The 18,688-nt window shown below is 39.5% G+C and overlaps 1 protein-coding gene across 1 annotated transcript; it reads left to right on the top strand.

Annotated features, from left to right (window-relative positions):
• The first annotated feature begins 12,345 nt into the window (after positions 1–12,345).
• Positions 12,346–17,891, top strand: kcnj14 (potassium inwardly rectifying channel subfamily J member 14). Its single transcript, XM_063878966.1, has 3 exons — positions 12,346–13,395; positions 14,410–14,727; positions 15,249–17,891. The coding sequence occupies exons 1-3, from the start codon at positions 12,346–12,348 to the stop codon at positions 15,477–15,479; spliced, it is 1,599 nt and encodes a 532-aa protein (XP_063735036.1). The 3' UTR covers positions 15,480–17,891.
• The last annotated feature ends 797 nt before the right edge of the window (positions 17,892–18,688 follow it).

Raw genomic sequence — 18,688 nt, 5'->3', positions numbered from 1 at the left:
CTGTAAAATGAAAAAAATAGTAAATATATTCCTTGTTTAGTTTAAGCAAATGTCTAAAACCCCAAAATATTCAGTTTGATTTGAAGAACTCAAGCATTAGGTACATTTTAATGAGAGCTAGAGCTAGATACAGTAGATAATATTTATGCATGGAAAAGTTACATTTTCTGTTGAGTAATTAATAGTTATCAGCAGCTGCTCACAGTGGAAATCTCTTGTAAAACAGTACATTTGAGTCTATAAGTAAGGAGTTTCGTCATTCTATTTTTTCCACTTCACGTGTAAATGCTTTCTGTCTCTTTCTGTTATTTTCTGGTGTTTCTGCTCCTCATGCGTCAGGATATCGTGAGGCCAAAGCTTCCCTGAGGTGTCTTTGTGCTACTGGGAGTCCACAAGGGGTTGAGCATGTAAAAACAAAATGAAGCTTGAGATCACACTCACGCTCTCCTGAAAAAACAGTCTTTATTATTCTGTATATCTTCATCTATTTATGCAGCCCACCCCAAATGAAGCAGCTATAACATGTCCAATCAGTGGGTAGTCACAGTTTGACAAACGCCCGACACGTAAACATTAACAGCTCCCTAACCTCTTCCCGGCCGTCCTTGCTTACTTCATTCATTTCATTAATTAGCTTCCCCATTGCGTCGTCAGTATCGTTGTCTTGATTAAATGGGCGGACATTTCTTGTTTGTGACAGATGGCTGTTGGACCTGGCTGATTCACAACTTGTGATGAGTTATTGAACCCACTGCTCCAAGCCAAGAGTCAGTACTGTGTGAGTACACAGCGAGATTTGGCGTGGGTAGGCATCCAGATTTTGTCCTTTCTTTATGCATTGCTTAGAATATTTTGTCATAATTTACACGCATCTACCTTGTGAATAAGATTAAAGTAAGATGTTATTGTTTAAATTATTATTATTCAAATAGGGGCAAAAATAAAGGCATTTTGAGGCTTTTGGATTAGACAACCTTATATCTAAGTGAATATCTTTGGGCTGCTTGTTGAACAAGAAAATATCATTTTAGGGAAGTCCCCGCATGGATTGTTTGCTAGTATCCTATCAACTAATTAATGATCAATTAATGGAGAAGTCAGATTAAATCGAAAAGACAACAGATCTCATTTAACGTTGCTCTTTGTCTGTTAACTTGCGCAGCTGTAGTCTAGACATGAGAGGATTTTTTTACCTGCGTACGCTTTTAGCTTGAAATCTATATGGGCTCAAGCCTCCCAACGCCGCGTCTGGAGTGAAGGGGATCTGTGTGTTGGCCCCTGAAGTGGCTCTGCAGAGGGCAGACACCACACACTGAACTAATAAACGCTTTACCTTGAAATCACCGTGGATTGGATTTGGGATCACGACAAAATCTGGAACCTCTTACAGGACAGTGAGCCTGACTTCGCTGCTCGATCTGCAAAAATCCGATCAGCCTCTCACACGCAACACAGGGAGGTTTATTGAAGCAGCCAGCAGGACAAATGGACTCTTGCTTTACAAGCAGAATAGTTTGGTAATGTCCTTCCCATGATTTACTGTGAGGAATAGGTGTAAAAAAGAAGTAATGAAATCGACTATATAGGGCACTTTTACATCACAGAAAACTCTCTCATTAAAAGGTCCTCATGCATACTCCAGTTAAACAAAAAACTCTTTGCTTTGAAGGAATTTCTATAAAGCCAAATGTCTATGGCCTATTGTTTCTCTTGTCATCTCTGTTAAGCATCTTTTGGGTCATAAAACACCCTAAGGTGTGAAGTGGTTCTCTTTAGCATCTGCACAGCTGCTCATTTTAAATCTCAGCTTGTAATTAGGCCCTCAGTAACCAGGTGTGTAGCCTCTGGTCGTCCTGCAGTCTGATTAGCTAATCACTAGTTAAGACTGACAACATTCAAGTCCTTAACTCAGGATCTGTAACTGCGGGCCCACTGAAGGATGCCAAACACTGTTTCAATCTGCCCACTGGTGGCTCAGTAGCAGTATTGCATCCCCTCACACACATCCAGTAATAACAATGATGGACTCATTATGCTATGCTTCAGGACACACACTCACTTGAACTTGGAGTCTCCAAAAATGATGATCTGCCGCCTCACTCCGCCACCATGCTGCTGATATCTCCTCTTAATTATAAAACCAAATGTAATTATCATGTAAAGTTTCCAAATTACTGTTGTACTTTAAATGACTTACTGTGAATGCCACTCTGAGGCCAATGGTTGAAACTTAATAGTGGAAATGATGGCTCACTGTTGAGTGGTTTGAACGAGCGCTGTTGGTGGTTGCATGCTTCATTACTACTCAAACAAGTAAAAAGGAAAGTTTTGTTCCAGATGAACATATTTCTCATTGTTTATTTTAAGCTACGCTGGCTGCAACATTTACCACGTTCAAACCAAGTTGAACATTATTTACATGACACAAGGAAGTCCAGTCATGGTAAACCCAGATAACCACGTTTTACAAGTGTTTTTATACCTCTTTATTGGAGAGTGTGTTGGGGAGAAATGACAGGAAATGAGTGGTCGATTGTGATAATATAAACTTTCACAAATAAAGTAACTTAAATATTCATGTTTGCCTTAAATCTTACACATTTCTGAGAAGCTAATAAGTAATAAGTTTGATGAATGGTATTTATACGCTAAAGAGAAAAAAAATATGATTATGTGTATTTTCTTCTCTTCTAAATATAATCTTTGTTAAAGTCATGTCTGTCTGATTATCCAAAAGAATTCTGACATCATCCCACGTCCCTTTCTTCCTCGTCGCAGACATTTTTCCAAGTGGTCAATTCCAATTAGTGTTTTGACACAAACATTTATGCAATTTACAACAACACAGGGTACCGATTTAAATCATGTACCGAATTGATTTGTGTTTCATAAGTGCACCACAGGTTATTGATATCCAAATGTTTGTTTTTGTATGCAGCTGACTGTTGTGGCTGCTGCATTACGTCACTTTTTTTCTGATCTCTATTTCCATATAACGACAGAGCTCATGACATCATAGGTCACTTCTTGGGCGCCTTGACTGAGATTAAAACAGATTAAGTATTAGTAAACACACACTGTCACTCTGTCCCTCTCTTTCACCCTGTCTATCACACACACACACACACACACACACACACACACACACACACACACACACACACACACACACACACACACACGCACACACACAGTCTCGCCTTTAAATTTACATTCAAAATTAAATTAGCTTTATTGGCATTCCATGTTCATGTTGTATAAGGCTCACATTTGCCTTTGACAAAATACACCGATATTAAGACATTCTTAAAGAAGATTAACATCAGTATTAATTGAAAAAATTCAATATTTTTTGTAGCGCTTGATTTTTAAAAAATGACTGTCTTGCATGGCAAAACTGAACTGAAAAGAAAAAAATACAGTCAACACAAAAAGGAGGTTAATAAAAAATGTATTTGAAAAAAGTATAGTTTTAGTTTTGTAAGACCAACAACAATTGAAATGTATTATATCAGGCATGTAATATAGGTAACAATTAAAAATACAATAAACCAACTCTTTTTAAATCTTATTTCTAACTTTATTTTAAAATAAAACTTAAGTTCAGTAGACATTTCTGTACGAGTTTTACTAAAAATAAAATATAGAGATATTTTTCAAATAAATTAAACGTGTGATTCAGGGTGAATAACGCGTGTGTATTTCGCATCTAAACTGTAATTTAACCTTGACAAGGTCACTGTGGCAGTCCGGACGGGCGCGTGCTCTTTGATTGGGGACAGACAGCATTGCAACGTGAGCGCGCTCATCCACCACCTGAGGGCTCGCGGACAGTTGACAGGCTCGCAAGTCAGCGACAGCTCGCGCACGGTTTCTAATCATCGCTTCTCCTTTTATTTTTTATTTTGTAATAACAGATTGATAAACGGTGTTAAAGAAGGAACTGAAAGTAGACTGACGGCGTCACATCGCACTAAATTACCGGGAGGGACATGATAAAGACCGGTAAGTGCTGACTGGATTTAAATGCGCAAGAAGTTGTAAAAGTGTCACTTCCGGTGAGAAATTAATTTCTGTTTTTAATATTTTATCGATGACATTAAGGTCGTCAATAAGAAACACGTGATCCCAAATTGGAATTTAGAAGGGATAAAGTGTACTTTAACTCATGATGGCAAATCTGGAAACATTTATGTATTTATTAAATTATTGGCAGAAATCTTTACACTGTTGAATTTTGGTTTCAATTGAGACTTGAGAATATAATATGATTATTTGTGTAAACATTTTTAATTTCCCCTTTTTAAACAAAACAATGCTCATACTTTTTTCTCCAAATGTTTTAAGTACATTATATTCATAAAGGTTTTTGCATATTGCATTAACATCTGGCAAATTTGACCGTGTATGCAACACTGAAGGATTATAATAAAAAATAATATACAATGTTACTTGAGAAGATGAGGCACTGAGCAGAAGAGGTGCAGAAAGCTTGGTGTGCACTTGTGATTTAGACCGTAATCCTTTTTTAGTTTTGTGAACAGATTAAAAACACAATTGTATCTTTAAATGGGTTTTAAGATGATGTAATGTTTATGAAAAACGGAGAGAAGAGCCTGCACTCACACAGTTTGAAAGGATGCACTTCAGCAGTTTCTTTGTGAAATCTGCCTTAGCAAACTTTAAGTTAAAATCAAGTGGCAATACATTGTTAAAAAGGTTCCAAGAGACTCAGCACATGGGGAAAAGAAGTCTGACCAAAGTATGGGATTATGAATTAATATCAGTTTCTAATCCACCTGAGTCTCGTTTATAAGGTGCTCATCTTTTCTTAGACCTAATTTGCATTGTATATCAAGCTTCAGTAAACCCAACAAGCTATCTATTAATGTTAATAGTCTTTAGGTAACCATCATTTTAAATATGCAAATGTGACCAATGCATAGCATAGAAGGTCATTAGACAGTAAACGTTATAGCCAACAATGTTTAAGACTAACCAAGTTTAGTTTTGCTTTCATAAAGTTTGGAGACATTTAACTAACAGATGAATAAACAAAACAAAAACATGGCCACATCAGTGACGCAGAGTCTTCCTTTTAGTCCCTTTTATGGGCCCAAAAAACTCTGAATCCTACACCTCCCATAATACAGCTCGATGGCATATTTTTTTAGACCCTCCCTGACGCCCACGTCCTTCAAACGTCATGCCCCATTTAGTCTCCTGGATTTATTTAATTCCAGATGTAGGTTAAAACATATGAAAAATGTCATTGAAAAAGCTGGGGGGTTTTTTCTTTTGTTTTTCAAGCAAGCTACTTTAATGCAGGATTTTCAAAAGATGTGAGATAAATAATATAAAAGGATGTTAGGATTTCTGATACAATATTAATGCACCAACATTTGCATAACGTTTGTTTTTCTCCAAACAATTTAACTGCTATGATTTCTGCATTTGGCATTTTGACTTATTATTAATGTGCGTAAATCCCAATGCTTTCTATAAAGAATGGAACAACAGTGCTGCGACATTAAACTTCATATTTCCAGTTTGAAAGGGATGTTAAAAACATGTGCAGACTATGTTAGTCATACTTGGTTCTGACAATGCTTTCCATTTATAAATTATAAATGGAAAGCATTGTCAGAACCTGGCATTTATGTGCATCTGTGACAGCAGCATCATAGTGCACCCTACAATTTACATCCCTTTGTGCTGCATTTAAAGTGGTAATACAATATCTCCAAATGGCATCACTCAATTGTGCTTTTCTTTGGCAGATTAGGGGAAAACAGCTGATGTCGTCATGAAAGTTGTGTAATTGTGCAGTGGTCTGAGGAGATTGGTCTAAAGACTGGTGAGCTTGTAGCAGCAGCCCCATTTTTCCAGGAATGTTTACACTGAATAAGTAGAAAAATAGAAATCCCCTCAATACAATTTTACATAACAGCTGCAAATGCAACTTTTAGAGAGAAAGTTCAAATGTGTTATTTATGATACAAGGTGAGACTGGTGTTGACTGAGCTCTGTGGTAAGCATTACACTGATGTTTATACTTTCTATAAACGTATTTCTATAACAGTTAGACCAAACACCTCTCTGACAGATAGAGATAGAGTCACTGAGTGTGAATAGTGCTAACATCATAGCTAAAGCGTACGGAGAAAGGTGTAAAAAAAAAAAGAAATACGATGAAATAGTCTAATTAGTCTTAATTCTTCTACTCAAAGTTCGGAGTATTTCCTTTATTGGAAAAGTGTTATGCAGAGTTCCAGCCAGCACATTGAAACCGGCAACATCTTAACTCCCCAGATTAACATTCAGTCGTCATCACACAATGACCTCGATCACAGCACACGGCGGAGGGAGGGGTTGCGGCAGAAAAGTTTCAATTAGATGGAATAAGGCCCGGTGCCAGGGTGACGCCACATTTATCAGATGTTTTCACAAGAGAGAGAAAGAGAGACTGTGTGTGTGTGTGTGTGTGTGTGTGTGTGTGTGTGTGTGTGTGTGTGTGTGTGTGTGTGTGTGTGTGTGTGTGTGTGTGTGTGTGTGTGTGTGTGTGTGTGTGTGTGTGTGTGTGTGTGTGTGTGTGTGTGTGTGTGTGCTTGTACGTCTAGCTTGGTGTTTTGGACCTTGGACATGATAACAACAATCCTCCAAAGGCCTGTTTGAGATTTGGGTTTAGGTTTGAAATGGGTTTAGATCAGGTGAGGGATCATGTACAATCAGTATTTGTACTCATCTCTGGACATATTCAAATTCATTCATTGAATAGTGGATAACACTACTTACACACTAAAGACACACATCTGTGTACAAATCTCTGCTGTTATGGTCCTTTCAACCATAAACTTTTCAGACGTATAATTGGCTTACTGTTTAAAATATTATGCAGCCTAATGTTCAGTTATGACGTAACACTATTACTCTTGGTGTTCAGCTGCAGCTCCTGCAACGTATGAGTGATGCCTGCATATCAACACTTCACTAGAACTCTATTGATCTGAAAAGGCAATAAGCCAAAGGTCAGGGCAGTTTTGTAATGTCGCGGGGCATTTGATATCAGCTGTTGCAGTATCCTCCTCCTCCTGTGCACATTGAACATCATACAAATCTGCATTGTTAAGTTACTGTTAATAGAATACTTTAATTTAAAATGAAATAAAAGAGGGACTATGCAGAGAGCCATGTGACACTGTGAGAGAGATCCAGTCTGTGTCCTGGTTTCTAACCAGCGCTGATCAATGGCCAGTATCGATAAGTCCACAGTGTAGTGTGACATTGCAACGTAGAGGGTCAACTTGTAGGGCTTAATACACACGGTACAGTACATTGTGTCTGCGTTGTTGATTAAATTCCCCACCAGGGAAACCATTCATTCAAAGTTAATGATGCATTAAATGTGACAGATCAGCATTATCGTGTGTTTTACTAAAACGGTTGTTTTTTTAGAACAGGAAATGGGGCAGATCACATCAAATTCAAAGTCAACTTTATTGTCAATCTTTCAATTTGTGTGTAAAGACAGAAAGATCAAAATGCTGTTTCTCACAGTCCCGATGTATTAAATAAAACATATACAATATATATATATCATATGTCACGCGGGGTAAGTAGAGTGACAAAATGAAAAACTTGGGTTATTCATTGTCTATTTCAATGACACTGAAATCATATTCCCTGCAAATCTAATCTGACCACATAACACCTTAATATGGTCAGATAATCTGGATAGAAAGAGGACATGGGAGGTGCTAGAGAGAGGCGGAGTACATGGTGAGAAGACTTGCTGTGAAAAAAGATGGTGGTGGGGAAAGTGGATTTATTTCGTTTTGCAGAAGAATTTAAAAAATGGTCGTCAAGGTAGACATATTTCTGTATTTGTTTGGAAATGCTTGCTAATCGAGTCGTTAAATAATTTGATTCCGTTTGCTCCATAAAGCTAGGATATCATTTTGCCAGTGAGTGCTGCCAAGTTAAAGTTTATATTTATTTGCTATGAAAGAGTTATACTGTATAACCTATGTTATATTATCAAAAAGCAGCTACATGTTATAAAATGAATTGAAATTAAGTTATTGATTTCATTGTCAATGAATCTGTAGATTAAAGACTACAAAACATCATCAACTGTCAGTCCTAATTTATCTGACTCCAAGGTGATGTCATCAGATTTCTTATTGCTTTATACAAGCAGAAGTCCAAAATCAACTACAAAGTATAATGGAAAATAATTTTTCCATAGGGTTTCCATTTATTCTGTTAGCAGCTCACTCTTTAAAACAGAAGCCTAACATTGCTAAGATAAGGGGAAACAGGAAGGGTGTTTTTCAAGCTTGTTATGCAAGTAGGATATTGGGCTTTTTTATCAGTTAATAGTTTGAACATTTTTTAACTGACTTAATTTATGTGTAAAATGGGATTAGTAACACACACATACTACTGTGTTATACATGTTTACCTATAGAAGTACAATGTAAGACAAGCACAAGTTTCATGTGTGGGCCACATTCCATTACACTTTTAGAATTTGCCATTTCAAAATGGACCACGGGCTGCATTTGGCCCCCGAGCCATAGTATGGATACCCCTGCTGTCAAGCAACAGCTTCACATGTGTTTTCCCACACAGCCCCGCAGGTTCTTATATGAGAAGTTATTTGAGACATTTGTCACCTCGCCAGGATAAGGCTAGCGAACACAAGCTCACAATGCCTGTACAAACACACACACACACACACACACACACACACACACACACACACACACACACACACACACACACACACACACACACATCCACATCCCTCCTCACCTCCTCCAGCTACTGTCGTCAGTTGTCCGGCGACACTTCAACCCAATCACGGAGATAGCAGACCTGAGAACGTGTTCATTATGTAGCGTTGGCAGGAGCTACAGTAAAGACCTCAAGGTCAGGACTGCCTGCTCACACGTTTGTTCCTCAGCTGAACATCGAGCAACATGAGCCTGGGAAGGTCTGTCTTTATGCTCTTTTTGGAAAGACCTTAAAAGATCTCACGGTTCAAACTGAGAAAACTTCAAATATTGTTCCACCATTTAACATTTCTTGGCTAGTTAATAAGCTACCTTAATAATGTTTTATGCGTTATTGAGAACTTTATACAGTATAATAATACGGCTCGAGCGCCTAATGTATAATTATGCTTTTTGGTTGAACTTATTAAATCCTGGACTGGTTTGCATTCTTTTTACTTAAAGAAAGTACATTTGTTCAAGGTTTTATAGCTCTTTCATGCATTCAATCAGTGGTTTCTCATCTCAGCCAGATTGTCCAAACATTAGTGAACCGTTCAGCAGCCGACTCTTTCAATTACAGTGGCCCAAAGGAATCACTGCATTGTTTTTTCATTCATCCATGTAGAACATGAGGACATGTCTCAAATGCTATTGAAAGTTACTCAAGATCAATACTGTATTTACAAGTCATAATTTGTTGATGGTTACAGTTGTTAGATTTGATGCCTTATATAATTCAATAGTACATAATACTTTTCCGTCATCATCCCAAAACCATATTCATATCTTCTATGTGTATAAATAGAAACATACTTTATCATATTCTTACCTTCTAAATGTAGTGGCTCTTATGTAAATCATTCAGGGATTAGTTAAACCACCGGTGAGATTACCAAAGTCACGAGCGCAGCTGTAATCCACAGCACATCTCCATCTCCGCTGCAAGACATACAACCTCTCCCCCCCCCAACACTCAACATTGGCCCAAGAAAATCCCTTCCAATTGTTCCAGTCTATTGGCTTTAATCCACTGTTGCTTACAAAGATTACTCATCCTGTACCACTTGGTTTCCTTACCTGAAACAGGGGGCCTGCAGTCCAGTCCTTTCTGGTAACAGACCAGTTTTCTCCATACACTTATCAGTACATAGAAATATATTTTGATGAACATCAGCTTGGGTATCCTGTAGTGCACAGGATACCCAAGTTTATACTCCCTATATAATATACTGGTGTATACTTAAATACAGCTTTTTTTCAGAAGATACACATGGAAAATGATGTTATTATTTCTGTCCTTTTGTCTTCCCAGGCTCCATGCTTTCACATCTATGCAAGTGTCTTGATGGAATTTGGTCTAAAGGAAAGACTCCACTATCTTTGACCGATGACAATATCCAGTACCAACCCAAGGACTGAATACGAGAGTATCTAAGAGGTACATTATGTTATATACAGTCTGTTTAAGATTTGAATATATTCAATGACTTCAAGAGAGAAAGCTCTCTTTTGAGACAAAAGGATGTATCAGTTTCAGCAGTTTTAAATGTTTTTCATTGCCTTTAATTGTTATTCTCTTTTTGTTTGTCCTCATTTCTTTCAAGACTGTCAAAGGAAAAATAAAACAAACAGCCAGCATCTTGGTAAAGAGTACGGAAAACCAGCAGACTCTTTCCTTGACTTTCCCCCAAAGATCAATGGCTTTACACTGAACATGTGTCATACAGGGAGGTCAACACATAAGCCAAGATGAACCCTTATGACACTTCACACTTCAGGAGGGACCTCTTTCCCCATTTCCATTTGTTATAGACTTTTGTCCTCCCTGCTGTAGCTGGGTGAAGGAAATGGCTTCTATATTTGTACCGTTATAGCAGTGGATTGTACTCGCCGCAGTGCAGGGTTATGTTAATGGTCTACTTCCAACGAGTATGTGAAAATTCTGTGTAATGGTCAGGAATACGTGGAAGAGTTCCCCTGAAATGGTTGGGCAAGGTAAATACTAAATATACAAGCATACCTTTTTGATTTTCAGATTTTTAAGAATTCTATCTGTATATTAGTAAATGTTGCATGCTCATGCATGATTTCATATTGTACTCGAAAGGTCCATAGTGCATCTGCATATGACAGTCTTCTATTGTTTATTGAAATCCTCTCATGTCCAGGCTGCCTTTTTTTTTACCTAGTTCCAACAGAGATGATGAGCAGGACACTACAATCCACAAGCCCAGTTACTCAGCCCCTTTAGTCCTCAGCACTTCTCCTTCGGTGGCATACACCTGATCTATCCACTTTGGTGCCCCGCCTCCCATCATAGAAAGCTTCCCCAGGTGACCTGTATTCTTACCTTTTACTCTCTATATCATGGGAAGCTTAAACCTTGAGTAGTGTTGGAGATTGATCAAAGTAAACTCTCTCTTTTCTTCTCATCCTATCTTTTGTCAGGTAAATGCGATTTCTTAGCTGTAATGCTGAGCTGTAATGAGGTATGTCTGCTGTGAGAGACTAAGTGTTGCACAGCACTGTCCTTCAGGTCAATATTATTCAGTCAGTAAAACATCCCGAAAAAAAAGACAATGGCCATTATACAGATGTATAGACCCTTAGAAAGAAAATGTGAAATTGTTAAAGCAGTGACATCGAACAGGAAATAACAAACCAGACATGGCTCTTCTATTGGGGTGCTCTTATTGGCCAAAGATATTTCCTTGACAACTGAAATGTAATGCTTATTGTATTTGCTATACTCAATGCTTTATCAAAGACATATTTGCACTGAATAGTACTTTATGATGGTAGACGTTTGAGTGTACTGAAAGAACTGTACTCTTTTTTTCCTCATGCCCATACCAAGGGGTTGTGAAACTGGAGAAACTGTTTGTAAGAATTGGCATGATTTTTCTTTCTTTTTTGGCTGCATGTTGAAAATGTTTTTATCATATCATCCCATTTTAAGTTAAGTTGTTGCATTTATCTTTCTTGTATGCATCTTGTCACAGTAAGAACCCTGTAACAAGCTGTATATCCTTTATATGTCATCTTTCAACCTGCTACCCGATTGCATTATCAGTTTAAAGCTTTTGTTACCTTCTACCTGCTTGAGGCTTCCCTTTTTTATTGTTTTGAACTGAACCAATCCTGCATGCTTTCCTGACCAATCCAGCCACACCACTCCTAGACATTACCGTAAACTCTGGGTCAGAGTGATAGACTCCTCAGACTGCTGCTGACATTCTTCTTTTCAGCTCGCCTCGCTCAGGGAGTATGATTTAAGGATATTTGTTGTTATTTAATGCACCCATGACTCTTCTGGGAGATACTTTGGGGAAAGTAAGTGACTGCGCAATGTTCTTGGAGGGCATTATCATCTGGTTACAATTTGTCTCTATGGACTTGCAGTTATCTCTTCATTGAGGACTGAAAGACGGATTGCACTGTTAGCACTACACACTGAATTGATTGTATCACAGAGCTTTATTGCAACATCAACAATCAAATCAAGGCAACACTGAGGAATACAATTACTGTTCACCATACGAAGGAGGACACTTTATTATACACGATGGGAGCAGCACGTGTGAAACGGCGCTTCAGTGCTGTGGTTGATGGGCCAGTGGAGGAGGAGGAGGTCATGCGGCTGGCACAGAGTGCCGCAGATACGGCTGGGGCAGGGGGGAGTCCAACAGGGTCAGCGACCCCAACCAGCCTCTCCCCGACCCACGCCCTAAACGGCATACCTCTACCACTCCAGAGCAACACCAACAATGTACGGAGGCAGAGTGCCATTGGAGTCGGGGGAGATGCAGGAGAAGGCGGGGTGAGAGCAGGAGGAATGTGCTCAGGGCTGAGGAGTGCAAGAGGCAGTAGTGTAGGGGGAAGAGGAAAGGTCCGTTCATCCTCGGACCAGGAATCGCTCTCTTCCCCCTCCACTACCAAACGCCGGCGAACCAGGCGCTCGAGCCGTAGGCCCCGACAACGCTTTGTGGGCAAGGACGGACGCTGCAACGTCACCTTCGTCAACATGAGCGAGAGGGGCCAGCGCTACCTCAGCGACCTCTTCACAACCTGTGTGGACATCCGCTGGCGCTGGATGCTAGTCATCTTCACCCTCTCCTTCCTTCTCTCCTGGCTACTCTTTGGATTTGCCTTCTGGCTCATTGCCTCCATGCATGGGGACTTCTCCATTAGACTAACCCCCAGCTCAGGTTCCTCTCCGGGATCAGGAGAAGCCGGATCGGGAGGAGAGTCTGATAGAGAGGCAGTGGTAGAGGAGCCATGCTTCCTCCAAGTGAATAGCTTCATGGCAGCCTTTTTATTCTCATTGGAGACGCAAACATCCATCGGTTACGGCTTCAGAAGTGTGACCGAAGAATGTCCCCTGGCGGTGATTGCGGTCATTTTGCAGTGCATTGTGGGCTGCATTATCGACGCCTTCATCATCGGGGCAGTAATGGCAAAGATTGCTAAGCCCAAGAAGCGCAACGAGACACTGGTGTTCTCTGAAACAGCTGTGGTAGCAATGAGGGATGGGAAACTCTGCATGATGTGGAGGGTCGGAAACCTACGCAAGAGCCACCTGGTAGAGGCACATGTTCGAGCACAACTACTGAAGGTGAGTGAAGCTAGACGGATAATTACCATGATAAGAAAGAGAGGGGCCAGAAAGTTTGGCAGTTATCATACACAAAAACCTTTCCATTTTATGTTACATGATGTAAATTGGACATGCTAAAACAGATATTAAACCAATTTACCCCACAAAATTCAATTTGTTTAGAGAGATAACGGTAGAGGGAAAAAGGTTGCAGTGGAGAGAAAGAGAGAGCGCTTAGACCATCTGGCCTGTATTCTGTGGACCGTAGTTAATGAGAGCTTGTTTTATTTTCCCTCAGGGGTTAGGAAGATTTACCATGGATTAACTTGCCCACAATTCTTTAACTGAGAGCCATTGTCCTTCGTCATCTCATCTTCCCTTATGTCTGCTGTATGTGGGTTAGGTGATTGTACTGTGTGTATGCTTATGTTCACCATACAGTCTGGCTTTATGTGGGTAGTTTAAAACATGTTTCCTATGTTTCTGAATGTTTGTCATCATCCATGCTGTGTATAACTGTGTTTATGATGCTGGAGCTTTCCAGAGGGTAAACTCTGGAATATTGCTACTACAGCATGGAGAATTTGATCTCTTTTAATAGCATGACCATATCAAAGTTCACCCAGGGCAGATGGGATTAAGTTTGCGAGGATCAAAGAAATACAATTCTAAATGCTGGGTCTGGATATTGTTCCATAGTAAGAGTTGGGTGAATGTTAAGCCTATGTATGACTGAAGTTACTTAATACCAAGCTTTTGCGTCAGGTTCAGAAATGTAATTTTTAAAGATGACTTTCGGAAATTTGGTATTTTAAAGTGTATTTAAAATTTCCATTGACAATATTCAAGGTTTCCGATTAACCCTCGTTTTCTTTACAAGGTTTGATTTCACTTCACTTGATCATGTAACCCAAGCTTTTGGCTAATTTGATTCACATATGAAATCGGTTCTAGCCTCCATTCAAGATCACAACATGCAATGTCTAAGGCTTAATGTATCAAATTGTGACTTTTCCCCATTCTCAATTTTAGCCAAGGGTGACAGAAGAGGGAGAGTTCCTTCCGCTGGACAATATGGACATCAACGTGGGTTTTGATAACGGCACAGACCGCATCTTCTTGGTCTCGCCAGTGACAATTGTCCATGAGATCGATGACGAGTCACCCTTCTTTGAGATCGACAGAAAGACTCTGGAGAATGATTCTGAAATGGAGGTGGTGGTCATACTCGAGGGCATGGTGGAGGCCACAGCCATGACCACACAGTGTCGTAGCTCATATCTGGCTTCTGAAATCCTCTGGGGACACCGATTCGAACCAGTGCTCTTCGAGAGGAAAGAATGCTACCAGGTCAGAAAGGAAGTTAGTAGAGATTAACTGTACAGGGGGGGGGGGGGGACAGGATGATACTAGAGGGTTGCATATTTATTAATGTTAGTAGCGGTGTGGCTCTAGGGGTGGCAATGCTGGTTGTGGGTTGGTCAATCCATCATTGCTTTGGTGCAAAAATAAATACTTCAACCAAAAGATGGATTAGCAAAGATATTTAAGGTTCCTGGACAATGTACAATGAAAATCCTTGTGATACAGGGCATGTCCATTACTTCAGTTTGTGACCTAAGGTCTGCAAAATAGAGCTGCACAGATGAATCTACGAGTATAATTACTTTATAATAACATACTACACTTAGATTTTTAACACAGATACCATTGACTTTCCAAATATCAGCATCTCAATATTATTATTGTGAAAATAGCACTGCTAAACCCAAATACAGCCTCACAGAGCTGCTAGGCTGCCTGGCTTTAGACTGTCGACTTGTAACCTTACAATAAAATGCGTATTAAAAAGGCTTCTGCCGTTTTTCCAGGTGGACTACTCGTTCTTCCATCGGACATATGAAATCCCGGACACCCCTTCATGCAGCGCTAAGGAGTTGCTCGAGCAGAGGTGCATTCATGGCTCACGCTCGTCATTCTGCTATGAGAACGAAGTGGCTCTGGAGCTAAACTCCCCCGATAAAGAGTCTGGCAAAGACCCCGAAGTTCCATCCCCTCCGACCACAAGGCAATCCCTGGCAGAACATCTCCACTACAACTGAACCTGTGAGACAGGAGGATTTAAGGGGATAGAGGCAGGAAGTTGATCCAGTGGTTTGAAAGACAGGCAAATAGAGAGGGTAAGACAGGTATAGGAATGGGCAAACCAAGAGAGACAGGATTAAAAGGAAATGGGGCCAGTGTAGGGATAAATCATAGGAAGTGGCCTTGTTCACAGCAATTGGAGAGGAAGGAAAGTCTAGAACAGGAACAAGTTAAGTGATCCACTATAAAATGTTGCAAGACTGAAATGAGTGCTACTATACAGATTAGATACCTCAGGGACATGTGAGGAAATCGACAGATAGAGAGACAGTGGGAGGTTTTGAGTCACTCTTTTGGGGAGCAGGGTTTCTACACTGGTTTAGTTGTCTGATTGGTCCTGGCAATCTTTCAGGATAATTGAAAACTTGTCTGCTAAGACTGCATCTGGCCCATCACACCACAACACACCCACCTGACTCTACTGCCTGTGGCACAATATACAAGAGCACCCCATGGTGGCTCTACCATGTAACTGCACCTCCAGTTTGGGGATCTGCTGACATTGCTGACCTCTGTTTAAGGTCCTTCTGTAGGAAATGAATGGAAGTGTACCTTCTGAGGTACAACTCAGGAATGTAACCCACTATGATGCTGATTTATCATTTATACTGTTTTATTTTCATATGGTAAGTATGGATAGTGTATATTTTGTGAGACTTTGAGCTAGGGGGAGCTGTTGGGAATATAGTTGACTTAAGGCTACTTGTAGAGCAACAACATGGACATGGAGAAACAGCTGAAAAGTAGCAGCAATTTTGAGCAGTTTCTTTTCCGTGTTATGTTCTTGTTTGGGGCTTTTTTTCCTATTTGTAATGCAAAAAATGTTCAATGATGTAACATTTGCTTGAGGTCAGAGGAATTATTGAGGCTTTCGTCATTTTCAAACTAAAGCAGTGAGACACAATAACAGAAGATGTTGTCCAGTTTAGTTCATTATTATACATTATTTCTTGCACCACAGTATATTCTCATGTGTTGCTAAAGTCAACCAGACAGTATTTTCTTGCTCTATTACTTTGAAATGGTAGCAACTGAGCTAATATAATCTTTATATTCTCTTGGCATTTGGGACACCCTCGATGGTTGATGTTAAAGTGGTTTCTCTCATGGACAGGAGGCCTAAAGTCACCTCCAACAGCACTAGGATATAGCTGAACTGAGTGGTAGAGTTGATATAAATAAAGCCTCTTTCTAACATCTGCACAAGTACATGAGGATTGATCTGGACAATACACCAGATTCATATAAAACTATTCAGTATTTTTGTGCCCATTACATTAAGGGACACCCTACTCTAATTCTTGGTTTCTCTCACAAATTGTGAGACTAGTGTAGTGAGCGGTGCCTTCGTAACAAACCAGAGATGTTGCAACTGGCCCTTCATCTGCAGCAGTTGATGTTATGTTAAAATGAAATGTGCTTAAACCTTATGTGTGTATTTGCATAAAACGTCTTATGCATGAGTGTTTTTGCAATCACTTTGCAGGATGTTCTGCTCAGTAATGGAGGAGTCTCATTATGAACATGCACTGATAACATAAAGGGACTTTCAGATGTATTGTTGGAGATTACGATTTATTTATTTTTTTGCACTTTGTAGTAATATTGCAAACACTTGGAATGCTCTTGTTTATTTTAGATCATGTAACCACCAGAGTATTTAAGTATTTGATTACAGAATGTGTTGGTGAAGGTAACTCAGTGTCAGGAGTTAACATGATATTAAATGTTGACCCATAATCAGCCTGTCCAACGCACATCCTGGCAAATTGTTTCTTTGCGCAAAAGTAGTGATCTATATGGAGACTTGTTGAATCAGTCATTAAACATCACAGTAGTGTTGCTGGATCAGCACGTCGACCTGAATGCATTGGTCACAATGTTTCACAATTATTATTGAAAGATATTTACCTCAGGGGCGTTTGAGGTGTTTATAACATATTATCTTTTACGAATAGTGTTAATGCTGTTTTAGGTTTGTGTCCTCTCTTATACTTCTCCTTTATGGCTTCATGTTCTATTTATAGGAAGCATGGTGGGTCATGTCTCTCACCCTGCCTCCACTTGTAACTTGAACTTTCTGCACCATCACTTTAACTACAATAGCGCTTTTTCAAAACCCCAGTAACACGTAGGTTATTTGGGTTATTTCACTGGTTGATTAGGATTCAACTCTCACAGTTCACACTTTTTATATCATAAGTATGTATAATATACATTTCTAATTAATGAATAAGATGAAACCAATATAGGCTGTAGCTACCGTTCCTAGGTCATTTTTATAAAGATAAAGGAAAACCTTTCTGATTCACCACTGAAATGTAATTTCAAAACTGCCTCAGGCACGGGACACTTCATAAAGAAACTGAACTGTGTTAAAGAGAAAATAAAACACAGGGATTGAATTGCATTTATTGTTGGCTTCTTTATTGATTTTCCTTAATGCTACTGATCATTTTGAAATATATCAACCAGAAGTAAAGTGTAATTTATCACCACACTCAACATCTATTTTTGCATAGATCGTCTGAACTTTGATATATTTATTGTGTTGACACTTGTGTGCAAATTACCTGTAACCTACTGCAACACTGCTGATTGCCGATAAGTCAGAACAATAAAACACATCGTATAACCATATAATAATAATTTTAAAAAACGTAACTTGCCATTAAATAGCAAAAGGTCATTAACACATACACTTTTTTAGCAGTGAGTTTTTATAGGAAAAATAATATTTTCCAGAAGTTCAAGTGGTCACTCTTCTGTAGTGACCACTTCTGAAAGACACAATCCCACAGGTAGTGAGAGCGACTTCTTTTTCATGTCTTGTTTAATTTGTCTGAATAAATAAAAATTAAAAGTTGATGTCAACTTGCTATTAATATAGTTACCGTTAGCCCTGGAACCCTGGTACCACAGCTACAGTCGGATATCGTGATGTGATCTGAATCACGCGCCTGCGATCAGATCATTCAAAGCAACGCGTAGGTTGGGTTTGTTTGGGGATTCAAACAAATCCGATCTGAGATCTGTGTCTGCGGACACTCGCCGCCACTCAGTGGTAAACAAAGGGCGCGCAAATCTCACTACTCTAGCGCGAGAGTGCCGCACAGGCACCTGCTGCAGCGTTCCAATTGGCTGATTGTCACGTCAGTTACAGCAA

Source organism: Eleginops maclovinus, chromosome 3 (genome assembly GCF_036324505.1).
Source record: "Eleginops maclovinus isolate JMC-PN-2008 ecotype Puerto Natales chromosome 3, JC_Emac_rtc_rv5, whole genome shotgun sequence".
In the NCBI taxonomy this organism is placed as follows: Eukaryota; Metazoa; Chordata; class Actinopteri; order Perciformes; family Eleginopidae; genus Eleginops; species Eleginops maclovinus.
The sequence above is the reverse complement of the archived record's forward strand: the minus strand, read 5'-3'. Positions and strand labels throughout refer to the sequence as shown.

Excerpts from the sequence above, each read along its gene's own strand:
- kcnj14 (XM_063878966.1), top strand. The coding sequence starts at position 12,346 with ATGGGAGCAGCACGTGTGAAACGGCGCTTCAGTGCTGTGGTTGATGGG. Across the intron at positions 13,396-14,409 it reads TTCGAGCACAACTACTGAAG|CCAAGGGTGACAGAAGAGGG; the intron begins GTGAGTGAAGCT and ends TCTCAATTTTAG. Across the intron at positions 14,728-15,248 it reads AGAGGAAAGAATGCTACCAG|GTGGACTACTCGTTCTTCCA; the intron begins GTCAGAAAGGAA and ends CCGTTTTTCCAG.